The 16876-nt window shown below is 40.4% G+C and overlaps 1 protein-coding gene across 7 annotated transcripts in view; it reads right to left on the bottom strand.

Moving 5' to 3' along the window:
* Positions 1-16876, bottom strand: part of myot (myotilin) — a 158017-nt gene that overhangs the window by 28673 nt on the left and 112468 nt on the right. For all 7 annotated transcript variants that reach the window (XM_063053363.1, XM_063053360.1, XM_063053359.1 and 4 more), the window contains one exon: positions 14226-14327. In XM_063053363.1, the coding sequence (XP_062909433.1) occupies positions 14226-14327 (102 nt within the window). The remainder of the gene's footprint in view (positions 1-14225; positions 14328-16876) is intronic.

Genomic DNA, 16876 nt, shown 5'->3' with positions numbered 1-16876 from the left:
AGCTGATGAGTCTGCTCATTCCAGGCTCATCACCTGCTGCCTATTTAACCCCAGTTCTTATCTGCAGTCCTTGCACACTCATTGAACCATCTGGCCTCAACCAGTTGCTCCTAGCTTTCAGTCTCTTTGCCTAAAGTTTATCTTGTTGCCTGCTGTGTTTAGTTTCTCTTCCCTCTTGTTTAGGGGACCCTCATGGTCTTTTATTAAAGTTACCACTTACTGCTAAATCGTCTCCATTGCTCTGCTTTTGGGTCAAAGCCTCCTCTACATTTCCTGATAGATTTGATTTGGTATAGAACAGTACATTTCACTGTATGTTTCGATATTTCAATGTATATGACAAGCAAAGCTTTTCTTTTTCTTTCTCTTTATCTTTCCCTGCCTGTGGTAAGATCATAATTAATTTGATCCTAGTTTTTCTCTGTCAGCCCAAATAGCCTCTAACATCAGAATCAATAAACATATTAGCCTTTTACTTTCTAAAAATTATCAGTTAAAACCTCTTTGTTTCAAAGCCAAAAAACATGCAAAAGATGAGCTGGAATAGGCCATCGGGCTCTTCAATCCTGCTTTGCCATTCATCAAGATCAAGGCTATTCTTCAGCTCTGTTTTATTGCACTATCTCCATATCCTTTATTTCCTAAGTGTTTCTATTTTGAACAAATTCACCTGAATGAAAGAAAAATAGATGGGTATGTCGGAGGAAAGGGGGTTAGATTGATCTTGGAACAGCTCAAAGCCTTGTGCCAGGCAAGTAACCTCTTCCTGAATGTCATCAAGACGCAGGAGATGGTTATCAACTTCAGGAGAACTCGCACCATTGACACTCATCTTTACATCAATGGCACAACAGTGGAAGCTGTGAGCAGTTTCAGACTTCTGGGAGTGCACATCTTGCACAGCCTCTCATGATCCCTTAATGTATTCTACACCATTAGCAAAGATCACCAATGCCTCTACTTTATGAGGAGACTGAAGAGAGCTGAACTACGCACATATACAGTATATTCACATCCTTCTACAGATGTGCTGCAGGGAGCATCCTAACAAGCTGCATCACTGCAGCAGACAGGAAGGCTCTACAACGGGTAATCGAAACATCCCTATGCATCACCAGCACCAGCTTATCTGCCATCAAGGACATACAGTATATACAGAAAGGTGTCAGAAAAGAGCCAGTAACATCATGAAAGATCCAACCACCCTGCTCATGAACTCAAACAGGAGGAATTCTGCAGATGCTGGAAATTCAAGCAACACACATCAAAGTTGCTGGTGAACGCAGCAGGCCAGGCAGCATCTCTAGGAAGAGGTACAGTCGATGTTTCGGGGCCGAGATCCTTCGTCAGGACTAACTGAAGGAAGAGCTAGTAAGAGATTTGAAAGTGGGAGGGGGAGGGGGAGATCCAAAATGATAGGAGAAGACAGGAGGGGGAGGGATAGAGCTGAGAGCTGGACAGGTGATTGGCAAAAGGGATATGAGAGGATCATGGGACAGGAGGCCCAGGGAGAAGGAAAAGAGGGTCGGGGGGAAAAACCCAGAGGATGGGCAAGGGGTATAGTCAGAGGGACAGAGGGAGAAAAAGGAGAGGAGATTGTTTTGCTGAACACCTACGCTCTGTCCGCCGGAGAAAGCAGGATCTCCCAGTGGCCACACATTTTAATTCCACGTCCCATTCCCATTCTGATATGTCTATCCACGGCCTCCTCTACTGTAAAGATGAAGTCACACTCAGGTTGGAGGAACAACACTTTATATTCCATCTGGGTAGCCTCCAACCTAATGGCATGAACGTTGACTTCTCTAACTTCCGCTAATGCCGCACCTCCCCCTCGTACCCCATCCGTTATTTATTTATATACACATATTCTTTCTCTCTCTCTCCTTTTTCTCCCTCTGTCCCTCTCACTATACCCCTTGCCCATCCTCTGGGTTTTTCCCCCCTCATCCTTCTCCTTCTCCCTGGGCCTCCTGTCCCATGATCCTCTCATATCCCTTTTGCCAATCACCTGTCCAGCTCTTGGCTCCATCCTTCCCCCTCCTGTCTTCTATCATTTTGGATCTCTCCCTCCCCCTCCCACTTTCAAATCTCTTACTAGCTCTTCTTTCAGTTAGTCCTGACGAAGGGTCTCGGCCCGAAACGTCAACTGTACCTGTTCCTAGAGATGCTGCCTGGCCTGCTGCGTTCACCAGCAACTTTGATGTGTGCTGCTCATGCACTGTTTGTCCCACCCCCATCAGTGAGGAGACTATGTAGCATCAAAGTCAGGGCCACCAGGCTCAAAAAGAGTTACTTTCCCCAAGAAGTAAGGATGATCAACACTTCCACCCACTAACCCAGTCCTCCACACCCCCAGCCACCACTATTTTAACATTTCCTGTCAGATTCACCTCCTGTGCCTGGTGTCACTTTATAGACATACCATAAATCTATGTATGTAAGCTATCTTATGTATTTATATTTATTGTGTCTGCTTTTTTATTACTGTGTTCTTTATCTTTGTTGTGTTTTTTTGTGCTACATTGGATCCGGAGTGACAATTATTTGATTTTTTTCTTACACTCATGCACTGGAAATGACATTAGACAATCTTGAGAAGGTCAAAGGGTTAGCACAACGTCGTAGGCTGTACTATTCTATGTTTTAAGTTCAATATCTGAAACTTCCCACCCTCTGAGTGAAAACAAAAACTTCCTCTAATATTAGTCTTGAGTGTTTAGCCTACCTCTTACACACTGTGAAGCCTGGTTTTAGATTTCTCAGTTGGAGGAAACACTCTCTCTGTGTCCAGACTGCCAAGCCCTTTAAGACCCCAGGGCTAGACTCAATCTCTCCTCAAATGGCAGGTTAGCAATTCCTGGAAACAGCCTAGTGAATCTTTGCTGCTTTCTCTCTACAAAAACATATCCTTTATCGTGTAAGGTGACCAAAGCCAGTAATCCAGCTTAGTCTCACAAATGCCCAATGTAATTACAGTAACATTTCCTTATTTTCAATGTCACATCTTTTCATAATCCAAACACATTTGCATTCCTAATCACTTGTGTGCGCACATTCCCAGATGCCTTCATGTAAACATTGCGTAATTTCTCTCTGTTTCTAAAATAACAATCTGTTTGTTTGATATTTTGTTTCATGTATCTTACATTTTCTACATTATCTTCTCCCTACAATATCCTGTTAATTTACGTAAGCTTCTCTGTACTCTCTTGAAGCCTCTTTACCTTCTTCTACCTATTCACAAATCCATCCAGTTTCATATTATCAACAAACTTGTAAATAAGACATTTGGTCACTTCAGCCAAATCACTGAAATAGATTGTGAGTGTCTAGCACTAAAGCACAGATCCTTACAGTCGTGCTCTACAGTCACAGCCTGTGAACTTGATATAAATGAGAATCACTTTTACTATCATTGACTTGTATGTCATGAAATGTGTTGTTTTGCAGCAGCTGAACAGCTGGACATAAAAAGTTGTAAATTACAAAGTAATCAGTTAGTGCAAAAAGAAGGGAATAGTCGACTTCTCAGAAATCTAAGGTTGCAGGGGAAGAGGCTGCTCCTAGGTTGTGGAATATGGGTCTTCAGGCTCTCATACCTCCTCCCTTTTGGTAGTAATGAGAAGACAGCATGGCCTGGATGGTGAGGGTGTTTAGTGATGGATGTCACCTTCTTGAAGTACCACCTTGTGAAGATATCCTTGATGGTGGAAACAGTTGTAGAATTAGCTGAGTCTTTGGTAACATACCAAATCATGTCAAAGTTCTTGTATTTAATAAAGGAAGTTTTTTTTGAGGTTGTTGGAAATCTGCAAGATAAAATTAGAACTAATTTTATAGTTTGGGATTTTACATTAGTGAAGATCTGGAAGAATTGGATATCCATGTTGAAAATGAAGTAGTTGGGGTCAGGAAAATGGATCTTATTGAAGTGAATGTAGGCAAAGCAAAAATGAATAGAATCAGATGATTGTAATGAATACTGGCCACTCTACTGATGTTGCTTTTCTGACGATAAAAAAGCAAAAGGGATTAAGGAAAAGGCTAAGTTACCGAACAAATATATTGTACTTTGGAAGACAGTGAAGGACCTGTAATAATGGGTAATCAAAACTCTGTAGAGGTTCAGAACTTAGAATAAAATTAGAGGTTAATAAAAATAAAATATAGCAAAATCAAGTCAGATGAAATCCCTTTAAGAAGGCTTATGGAACGCTTGCTTTTATTAGTTGAGGCATTGGGTTCAGAAGTCAAGAGGTTATGTTGCAACATAAAACTCTGGTTAGGCCACACTTACAGTTCTGGTCGCCTCACTATAGGAAGGATGTTGAAGCTTTGGAGAGTGTGCAGAAGAGGTTTACCGGGATGTTGCCTGGTTTAGACAGCATGTGCTATCATGAGAGGCCTGGGCAAACTTGAGTTGTGTTCTTTGAAGTGGTGGAGGCTGAGGGGAGATCTGATAGAGGTTTATAAAATTATGAGAGGCATTGATAAAGTAGACATGAAGTGTCTGTTTCTCAGGCTAGAAATGTCTAATACCAGGGGGCATGCATAGAAGGCGAAAGGTGATAGGTTCAAAAGGGATGTGAAGGATAAGTTTTTTACTCAGAGAGTGCGGGATGCCTGGAATTCACTGACTGGTATGGTGGCAGAGACAAATACATTAGTAGCTTTGAAGAGACACTTAGATAGGCACATGAATGTGAGGAAGATGGGAGATATGGACATTGTGTAGGTAGGAAGGATTAGTTTTTTAGTATTTTTGATTTACTTTTTAGCTGGTTTGGCACAACAGTGTGGGCCAAAGGACCAGTTCCTGTGCTGTGCAGTTCGATGTTCTATGTTCTAAAAGATGCAAAGATAATGGAAACATCAGTGATTGTCCAACGGAATTTTCTAGATTCTAGTGGATGGAGTTGCAGGAAGTATGGGATACAGAGAAAGATGATGATAATCAGTCTAAGGGAATTGGGGTTGCAGGAATTCATATTAAAAGGGTTGCTGGGCATGGGTGAGAAAGCACAGGTCGGGGTATTTTTAGCTTTCTTAAGGGGTATAGGGTATGATGAATAAGCAGGAATAGGGTACTAGGATGGCCAAAGATGAGAGGATAAAATGTAGGTTAGGGTATATATGTGTGTATGATTGGGTGAAGGAATTTGGAATGTGAGTCTATTGCACACTGCGGAGCAGAAGGTGGTGGTAATGCACCATTAAGCTGAGTTGCTAACCGCCATAAAACAAGAAGAAGAAGAAGAGACCATTCAACAACAACTACAACAGTGCTATGCAGCAGGGTTACAAGAAAAAAATAGGTTATTGCACCAAATTGCAAGCAGAACTCTATCTCCATCCAGATGCAAAGCCAATCTTCTGTTCCAAAGGACTGGTACTGTACACTGCTTTACCAATTGCAGGGGAAGAGCTAGGTTGCCTGCAACAAGCTGGTGTGATCAAAGCTGCTAACTACTTATGTTGGGAAGCTGCAATAGTCATTATCAAAAAAGCCAGTGGTATAGTGAGGTTGTATGCAGACTTCCCAGCTGGTCTCATTACAGCTCTGGAGACATGCCAGTATCCATTACTGGTACCGGAAGATCTCTTTGCAAAATTGAATAGTGGTCACTACTTTGCCAAGTTGGACTTGGCTGAAGCCAACCTCCAGGTGGAAATAACAGAAAATTCACAGGAGCTTCTCACCATTACAACACATAAAGGGTTGTTTTCCTTCCTCTGTTTGTGTTTCAGGGTAAAGAGAGATTCTTCAATCTCCCAACATTTTATGGACGTCATGCTAAGTGGTATGATGTTGCTGCTTACCTCAAACAACATCATTATGATAGGCATGGATCAGACAGCACTCTGCCAACATCTGGATGATGTTTTGAACAAACTATAAGATTCTACTTTCACTTGACACATTTCAACCCAGAGTTGCCAATTATTGTCATGAAGAATGCATCCAAGTTCGAGATGGGAGCTGTTGTATCCCATATCTTCCATGATGGTTCCAAAAAAAGCTGTCATGCATGCAGCTAGATCACTGACCTCAGCAAAAAGGAGCTATGGACAAATCCAGGAAGAAAGCCTTGGGAATTATCTTTGTTATAGAAAAAATTCTACAAGAAGCTTTACAGAAGAATCTTCACTTTCCTTACTGATCACCAGCTACTGTTGTCCATCTTTGGGTCTAAGAAAGGCATCCCGATGTATGCAACTAACCATCTACAAAGGTGAGCAATGATGTTATTAGCCTACAATCATGAAATCAAGTACACATCAACTCAAGGATGTGGACAGGCAGATGCTCTCTCCAGACATGAATTAACAGGTTACTGAAAACGAAGATGCAGTTGTGACTGAAATTTCAGTGGTTTTTGTAGTTCACAAGTTTGTATCAGATGCTGGTGAAGGTCTTACAGTCATGGTCATCGAGGTCAGAGCAAAAACAGCTGCAGATCCTCTTCTTCAGTGTATCTCCAGATACCTCAATGACAGATGGCCAGTCAAGGTTGAGGAAGATGTTGTACCCTTTTACCAATGTCAGACATCCCCGTCAATAGTGGACTCCTGCCTAATGTTTGGGGACAGAATAGTGATTCCATGAACAATTCGACGAAACTATTCTATCGTGGTCACCCAGGCATCATTCCAAGGAAAGCCCTGTCTTTGAGTACTGACCAGGCACAGACGAAGATATCTTATCCATATGCAGGTAGTGTACTCAATACTCTATGGTAGCAAAGAATCCAGGAAGAGCCAATCCACAACCATGGCCTCAGACTACCAGACCTTGGAGTTGAATACGTATTGACTTTGCTGGCCTAGTCAACAAGTGTACCTACCTTGTCCTGGTTGATGCCTATTTCAAATGGCCAGAAGTATAGTCTATGAAATCAACAACATCAGAGGCTTCTGTCAACATCTGCTGCAGATCTTTATCCACTTTGTTTCTGACAATGACACCCAATTCAGTTCACAGCAGTTTGCTGCATTCTGCCAGAACAGCAGAATTATCCACATCTGCTCACCCTCATATCATCCGAGTCCAACATCAAGCAGAGAGATTTGTGGATACCTTCAAATGGTTGCTTCTGAAATCAAGACAGGAAAGAGCATTGGCCAAGGCCCTCAACACATTTCAGTGGACATATTGGATTACACTCACCCTCAAGGGGAAGTCACGAGCTAAAGTACTTTTGGATAAAAACTGTGCAGTGTTGGATGCAATGTTGCCATAGTGTCCAGCATCCAAGACAGCAGATAGTGAGATGCACAAATGTAGTCACACATACTTTGGTCGACAGGTGAAGTCATTCAAGCCCAGAGCTGCAGTGTGGGTCAGACCATATCACAATGGGCAAGACCCCAAGGTACCAGGTCAGATTGGCAAACAAATGAGGAAAGTGCCCTATGAAGTTATCATAGAAGGATATCATCAGCATTGTCACATCAACTAGTTGCAACCACATGTTCCCGAAGGCACAACATATTCATTGGGCAGATCATCAAACACAGAGCTGGACCTTCATCTCCTCCTGTAAGGGTTTGATTTACCCTGACCAAACCAACCAGCAGCGCTACAAGCAACATCGCAACAAGAAAGTGATAGCCTGCAACCACTATGAAGGGCTGTTTGTCAGCATAAGCTGGTTGTTCCAATTCAATTCAACCCACAAATCCTACAGGTAATCGTCTTCAAGGAGGTGCTATAGAGAACCAAAACAACCAACGTCTATTGGTCAGCTGACAACCAATCCCAGGCTGACTTTCACTAATTGATTCTTGTTCCAATCAATGGCTTGAAAATTCTTTGGGTAAACCATTTAGATAGTCGCGCTTTGGGATGTACAGTTGAGTTTGAATTTTGAGATTTTGTACTTGCGTGGTTTTACTGAATAATGGAATATTTTGAGATCTGGCTTTGTCCTATCTTCAGGCTTCAGATTTCATCACTACTTATAGGCAAGTGAAGATAACAGCAGGCAATATATTGTTATTCAAGAATGAAGACAAAGAAAATAAGTCAGTTTGATCAATTTGTCATAGAAATATTTCTGGAGTTCATGATTAAAAATGTTGCTGCAAGCACGAAGAAAATCATAATATATTTAGGCAAAGTCAGTAGGATTTTTATAAGACTGAAATGGTGTTTGACAAATATATTTTTAATCAAATCCCGGGATAGTGGATATGGAGTTACCTTTTGGAGTAATGTTACCAAAATTTTAATGACTATCTGATAAGGTTCCACACAAATATTGACAAATACATTAAGATTCATAGAGCTAACATATTAACATGGGTAAAAGATTGATAAAGGAACAAAGTGTTTGGAATAAACAACTCATTTTTAGGTTACTAGTTGAGTGCCACAAGGACAGGTAGGGGCCCCAGTTACTTTAATTGTAGATCAATAATCTAAGTGAAAGAGTAGAAAGTGATGCATTCAGATTGCTCATGGTTCAAAGTTGTATCTTAAAATGTAGAGGCTATAGAATCTGCCTAGGGTTATTGGCAAGTTAGGCAAATGGGCACAAAGAAGGCAGATGGAATATGTAATGTTATTCATATTAGAAGGAAGAATATAAGCACAGATCTTTTTAATAATGGGAAGTTAGTAAATGTTGGTGTACAGAGGGATTGTAGAATGCTGATATAGAGCATATAGAAAGTTATCGTACAACAAATAATTTAAAGGCTCTTTAAATCAAAATGTAAGAGAACAAGGAGTCAGCAGGTGGGAGCACAGAAAAGAAATAAGATTCAGTACAAAACAGCACATGAATCTAAATGAGATGGAATTTGTGTAGGCTGAAACTGATGAAGCAGGGGGAAGTATATCAGAATCAGAATCAGCTTTATTATCACAGACATGTCATGAAACTTATTGTTTTGTTGCAGAAGTACAGTGCAATACAAAAATATTACTATAAGTTACAATGAGAAATATATAAAAATGAATAAAAAGTGCAAAGAGAGAACAAAATACTGAAGTAGTGAGCATGAATTCCCTCAGATTCCTATATCTCCTCTCTGATGGTAGTCATAAGAAGAGGGCGTGGCCCAGATGGTGATGGTCCTTAATGGTGGATACTGCCTTCTTGAGGCAGCGCCTTCTGAAGGTGTATTGGGATCACTTTTTTCATGTTATATGTCAATGATTTCGATGATGGAATTGATGGCTTTCTGGCCAAGTTTGCAGATGATATAAAGATAAGTGGAGGGGCCAGATAGTGATGAGGGAAGACCTTGTGCAGGATTCCCTAAAGGTTAACTTACAGGTTGAGTCTGTGGTGAGGAAGGCAAATGTAATGTTAGCATTCATTTCCTGAGGACTGAAATACAAGTGCAAAGAAGTGATGCTGAGGCTTTATAATGCATTGGTCAGACCATACTTGCAATATTGTGAGCAGTTTTGGGCCCCTTATCTAAGAAAAGATGTGCTGGGATTGGAGAGGGTCCAGAGGAGGTTCACGGGATACGTCCAGAAGTGAAAGGTTCATTTGATGCCTCTGAGCCTGTACACTCTGGAGTTTAGAAGAATGAGAGGGGATCTCATTGAAACCTATCAAACATTGAAAGGCCTAGACATAGTGGATGTGGAGAGGATGTTTCCTACGCTGGGTGAGTCTAGGACCAAATAACACAGCCTCAGAATAGTGAGACGTCCATTTAGAACAGAAATGAGAAGGAATTTCTTTAGCAAGAAGTTGGTGAATCTGTGGAATTCGTTGCAATGGACAGCTGTGGAGGCCAAGTTATTGAGTATATTTAAAGAAGAGATTGATAGGTTCTTGGTTAGTCAGGGCATAAAAGGTTACAGGAGAAGGCAGGAGAATGGCGTCAAGAGGGATAATAAGTCAGTCATAATGGAACAGCAGAGCAGACTCGGTGGGCAAAGTGGCCTAATTTTGCTCCTCTGTATTATGGTCTTATGTTCTTGATATTGGGGAGGCTAGTGTTCATGATGGAGCTGACTGAGTTTGCAACATTTTACAATCCTGTGCATTGGAGCCTCCACACCAGGCAATGATGAAACCAGTCAGAATGCTCTCCACGCTCTCCAGGTTCAGGAACAGTTATTCTCCCTCAGCCATCAAGCTCTTGAACTGGAAGGGATAACTCAACTATACTTGCCCATCACTGAACACAACCTATGTTCTCACTTTCAAAGACTCTTCATCTCACGCCCTTGATAGTTATTTCTTATTTATGTTTTATTTTTGTTTCTGTTTTGTATTTGCACTGTTTGTTGTCTTTTACACATTGGTCATTTGTCTGTCCTGTTGGGTGTAGTCTTTCATTGATTCTATTGTGTTTCTTGTACTTACTGTGAATGCCCACAAGAAAATGAATCTCAGGGTTGCATGTATATGGTGACATATAAGAACTTTGAACTTTGGTCATTCTCACCATTTGGACAGTCAAAAAATAATGAAAGCACCTGTAATTCATGAATGCCAGTAGTTTTTGGGGGATGAACCTTGCATTGATAATGATGCTCTGGAACTTGGGAGAGTCATGAAACTTTTGCAAATCAAGTCATATCTATTTTGTTATTTCTGACTCTCCATAAAGAATTCATCATTGTGTTAGGTTTGCAAGTATATGTTACTCACCTAGTGCACGCAAAATCTACAGCCACAATCACAAAGAGTTTAAAAAAAGTATTTCAGCCAGCAGTAACTTAGGTCTGGGTAAGAATGTACTGGCTTCAGAAGTTGCCTGTAGGAGGTGATCCAACTGTTGCACTGTCTCCCTAAGTAGGGCTTCTCTTAACTGTAGGCATGATGTTCTATACCTAATGACGCTGAGACAAGAAGTCTGTGGCTGTACTTCCTGGCCTCATACCTCTGGAACCATGTGCTTTTCCTCCTGGTCATAATGTTTCCCACTTCTCCACGGATTGTCACCTTGTCGTGGTGGAGAAGCTTGTGTGGTCCTGTGATCCCGAGAGTGATGCCGTCTGGAGCTATGCTCCTGATAGGGTCACCCATGGCGGTAAGGTCGAGGGTGAGGTCCCTGACGAAGAACAATCCAACCAAGACCTCAACGGTGGAATAGGCGGATGAAGTTACTTCGAACTCAACGGCTGTGAAGGCGGATGAAGGCTGCAACAAATCCATCAGCTTCAATCGTTGTGGTTTCCATGTCATTGGAATCAGTTGGTTGATTTGTGAAGTATAGTGTGCTTCTTGGAGTGCAACATCAAGTACACGTTAAACAAATACATGCACAGGTGTCTTCACTCTGTGGGCCACTTCTTCAGAACGAAGACCATCATCCTCAACCTCGAGGGATAGCCACGACAAATGTTTCCCAGTGGCATCCCATGATTGCTGATAGGACGCCCCTGTTCATTTGTCAATCAGATAACACAGTTGCAAACATACCTCAGAAAGAAAATACAATGTTGCTCCAGCAAAAAAGCTTCTGGTTAGCTGAGAAAATAATGAATTCTTTTAAAATAACTGTATCTTCTCAGGTAGATGATTTGTTATCAATGGAATGCAAGAGGTACCAATTCAGACACAAATTCATAATCTCAAACATGAGAAAATTGGCATATGCTGGAAGCAACACACACAAAATGCTGGAGGAACTCAGCAGGCCAGGCAGCATCTGTGGAAAAGAGTATACAGTTGACATTTTGGGCCAAGGTCCTTCATCACAACCTGGCGTTCCACAGGGATGTCTGCTTAACCAACTGCTGTACTCTCTCTACACCAGCAGTCCCTGACCACCAGGCCGCAAAGCATGTGCTACTGGGCCGCGAGGAAATGATATGATTTGGCGATATGAGTCAGCTGCACCTTTCCTCATGCCCACTGTTGAATTTGAACACACGCGAAGTCATTACGCACGGGTTGTCCATGTCAGCGCGGGAAGGAGATCAACTCCTCGAGCTTGCAAATGATGGCGGGCTGAAAAATATGTTTGACATAACATCTCTGCTGGCATTCTGGATCAAAGTCAAGGCTAAATATCCTGAGATAGCCACGAAAGCACTGAAAACGTTGCTTCCATTTCCAAGATATCTCTGCAATGAATGCAACGAAAACTAATTTGCAGAATAGACTGGACATAAGGAACCCCCTTCGAGAATCGCTGTCTCCCTTTACCCCTCGATGGCATCGTCTTGTTGCAGGGAAATAAGCCGAAGGCTCCCACTGATTCACCGATATTGGTGTGTTGCAATGATTTTATATGTTCATACAGGGAAAATATGTGCTGTATGTTTAATATCCAAACGTTACTTAAAATGTTATGATGTTATTGACTTATAAGTGACTTATATAACCATATAATAATTACAGCACGAAAACAGGACATCTCTGCCCTTCTAGTCCGTGCCGAACGCTACTCTCACCTAGTCCCACTGACCTGCACTCAGCCCATAACCCTCCATTCCTTTCCTGTCCATATACCTATCCAATTTTTCTTTAATGATAATATCGAACCTGCCTCTACCACTTCTACTGGAAGTTCGTTCAAGACTTACTTCAAGCTCCCCTGATAATTGACTTATCACTATATTCATGCGAGGAAAATATGCGCTGTGTGTTTAATACTAAATTCGTTAGATAAACACTTTTAGAAATGAAATTGAGTGTATTAACCACTTATCACCTATATTCCGGTCGTGATTAACACCCCACCCGAACAAAATCGCCAAAAACGATTTGTAGAAAAAAAAATCAGCACGTACACGCATGCACACTGTTGCCTGCGCAAGGCTTCATGGTCATTGTAGTCTTTCTCAGGGTAAGCACAACATCTTTGACTGCTACTCTTGTCCGTTGGCAACTGTCCCCCGCCCCGGGTTGGCCGGTCCGCAAGAATATTGTCAATAATAAACCAGTCCGCATTGCAGAAAAGATTGGGGACCCCTGCTCTACACCCATGACTGTATGGCCAGACATAGCTCAAACAGCATCTATAAATTTGCTTATGATACAACCATTGCTGGCAGAATTTCAGTTGGTGACGAAAGCGCGTAAAGGAGTGAGATCTGCCAGTTAGTTGTGTGGTGCTGCAGCAACAAACTTGCACTCAATGTTAGCAAGACCAAAGAGCTCATTGTGGACTTCAGGAAAGGTAAGACGAGGGAATACAAACCATTCCTCAGAGGGGGATCAGAAGTGGAGAGAGTGAGCAATTTCAAGTTCCTGTGTGCCAATGTCTCTGAGGACTTAACCTGGATGCAACATATTGACACAGCTAAAAAGAAGACAAGACAGCAGCTACATTTCATTAGGAGTCTGAGGAGATTTGGTTTGTCAACTAAAACACTCAAAAACTTCTACAAATGTACCATGGAGAGCATTCTGACTGGCTGCATCACTGCCTAGTATGGAACAATTATTGCACAAAATCAAAATAAGTTGCAGAAACTTGTAAAATTAGTCAGCTCTGTCATGGGTACCAGCCTCCGTAGTATTCAAGACATCTTAAAGGAGTGGTGCCTTAGGAAGGCGGCGTCCATCATTATGGATCCCCACCACCCAGGACATGTCCTTTTCACACTGTTACTGTCAGGACGGAGGTACTGAATCCTCAGGCACACACACGCAGCGATTCAGGAACAGCTTTTTCCCCTCTGCCATCCCATTTCTAAATGGACATTGAACCCATGAACACTACCTGACTAGCTTTTTATTTCTGTTATTTTGCACTACTTATTTTAACAACCATTTAATATATATATTAAATTTCTGTTTATTTATGTATTTATTTATTCACCCACATTTATTTTTTATTTTTTAAATTTATAAATAATTTATTGTAATAGTATTTTTCTCTATATTTATTTATCATGTATTTCATTGTACTGCTACCATAAATAAATTTCATGACTTACTGTATGTCAGTGATATTAAATCTGATTCTGATTCATGTTCCTACTAGAAAATATTCTTTAAATTTAAGTTCTGATCTTAAGAGATGTTTTATTATCAGACTTGTATAATTTTATGCTTCATTGAGTTCACCAAGATATGCTAACTTTGTAATAAATTTGCAAATATGATTTAAGTTTGAGTAAATATATATACACACACATTTGTAGTAAATATATGTATACACAATTAAATTCTAAGTAATTACAAACCATGAACAAACTATGACACATTCCTTTAATAATCTCAACTAGCAGAAATATTTCTATGTACTCTCCAAAATCAAACCTCTTATGAAAGAGAAAGGGTTGATTGATTTACCTGGCTGATTTGTTCATTTTCCATCTTTTGAAGGTCAAGGACAGAGGCAGCATTCTCTGGTCCTAGTAATCTGCGAGCCATCTTTTCTTCATATGTTAATCGCTAGAATAAGATTTGCATGGTGTTTCAGCTTTAAGTGTTATTCTTTGTTTCCCAAATTCCAAAAGCAATTATAACTTTTATTGTATTATAGTGTGTATTGAGCTGTATACAATACGAGCTGTATTGTTTGATGTTGTAGTGTTCACTGAGCTTGGCAATTAGCTTGCAAACGTTTCATCACCATTCAAGGTGACATCCTCAGTGCACAGTAGTTAGTGTTTTGCTCTAGGAGTGCTGGCATTTATATAGCCCCCATTTGCTTGCCTTGGTCCTTAATGGCTACCCCTTCAGTTGACCCTTGAATTTTGTTGGCTCGCATTTCTCAGCACCATCCTAAACGACTTTGGGTGAGCAACGCCCAAAGGAGCTTGAAGCTGGGAGACCTTCGGCTGTTTTAAAATTCCCATGCAAGAGCAACTATATTTTCCCCATGAAGCTGTATTGTGCTTGACTGCAGACTGCTACAACAATCATGCACTCGGACTTGAACTATATTTTTTATTGTGTGACTGTATATTACTGCCATCTTATATGTACTATATGTGCCTTGTGCCTTGAGTTACTGTTGGTACTGTGTTTTGCATCTTGGCCCCTGCGTAACGCTGTTTCACTTGGCTGTATTCATGGGTATTTATGTATGGTTGACTGACAATTAAACTTGAACTTAAACATCTAAATTGAGCAACAGAATTCAAATGCCCACTTTATAATTCTTTGTTTTTTTTTTCTTTCTTTCTTTTTAAATCTTTTTATTAATTTTTCAAAATTATAAACTCAATTACAAAGTTGATACAAAGAGATTGGAATAATGTTCATCAGCACATATAAAACGAATTTTAAGTAACATAGATATAAAAGACTTCCAAACTCATAATGAGATTAATCATTAAAAAAAGAAATAAAAAGAAAAAAAATATATAAACAAAAAAAACCCAAGAAAAAGCAAAACAGGTCTAGACCAACAGCTTGTATCAGACACGTTCAATAATGTCGTTAACTCTGCTCCTCTCACCGTATAATTTAAGTTGAGAAAAAAGATTGGGAAAGGTCAGATTACATCATATGAAAATGTTGCATAAAAGGTTTCCAAGTTTCTTCAAATTTAACCGAAGGGTCAAAAATATCACATAATTTTTTCTAACTTTAAACTTAATATGGTTTGAGAAAACCATTGGAATGTAGTTGGAGGATTAGTTTCCTTCCAGTTCAACAAAATAGATCTTCTCACCATTAAAGTAACAAAAACTATCATTCGATAGGCTGAAGAAGACAAAGATCTATGTTCTACCATTGGCAATCCAAGATTGCCATAATAGGATGGAGTTTTAAATCGAAGCATAGAACTGTTGAAATAATATCAAAAATGTCTTTCCAATATTTTTCCAAAAGAGGACAGGACCGGTTTTTTTCAACTTGCCAATACAGTATAGGTTTACCCAAAAAATGTACATCAGCCAGCAACTAATGGACACAGCAACTTTAACAACAATGGCATTAATGAAAAACATACTGTTGTATGTATTTGTATCCTCTTGTGCAAGAAAAAGATGTAAAATTAATTTTATGCAGCAGTTTCACTGCCTTAAATATGTTCACAGAAATGCCAAGAAAATTTCCCCCAAAAATACCACCACTACAAAGAAAAATTTGGAGCGGCCATTATGAGAGTTCCCATATTTAAGCTGTGCCATGGTTAAGTATAAGTTCTCAGGTTTTGGTTCAGGTGGCTTTAGTGAGAGAAGACTGAGCAGTTACAGCTGAAGTCAGAAGTTTACATACACCTCAGCCAAATACAATTAAGCTCAGTCTTTCACAATTCCTGACATTTAATCCTAGAAAACATTCCCTGTCTTAGGTCAGTTAGGATCACTACTTTATTTTAAGAATGTGAAATGTCAGAATAATAGTAGAGAGCTTTTATTTCAGTTTTTATTTCTTTCATCACATTCCCAGTGGATTAAAAGTTCACATACACTTTGTTAGTACTTGGTAGTATTGCCTTTAAGTTGTTTAACTTGGGTCAAACTTTTTGGATAGCCTTCCACAAGCTTCTCACAATAAGCTGCTGGAATTTTGTTCCATTCCTCCAGACAGAACTGGTGTTACTGAGTCAGGTTTGTAGGCCTCCTTGCTCGCACATGCTTTTTCAGTTCTGCCCACAAATTTTCTATCGGATTGAGGTCAGGGCTTTGTGATGGCCACTCCAATAACTTGACTTTGTTGTCCTTAAGCAATTTTGCTACAACTGGAGGTATGCTTGGGGTCATTGTCCATTTGGAAGACCCATTTGCGACCGATCTTTAACTTTCTGGCCGATGTCTTGAGATGTTGCTTCAATATATCCACATCATTTTCCTTCCTCATGACTCCATCTATTTTGTGAAGTGCACCAGTCCCTCCTGCAGCAAAGCACCCCCACAACATGATGCTGCCACCCCATGCTTCACGATTGGGATGGTGTTCTTCGGCTTGCAAGCCTCACCCTTTTTCCTCCAAACATAATGATGGTCATTATGGTCAAACAGTTCAATTTTTGTTTCATCAGACCA

Source organism: Mobula hypostoma, chromosome 7 (assembly GCF_963921235.1).
Source record: "Mobula hypostoma chromosome 7, sMobHyp1.1, whole genome shotgun sequence".
Taxonomy (NCBI): Eukaryota; Metazoa; Chordata; class Chondrichthyes; order Myliobatiformes; family Myliobatidae; genus Mobula; species Mobula hypostoma.
This window is presented reverse-complemented; position numbering and strand designations above follow the sequence as displayed.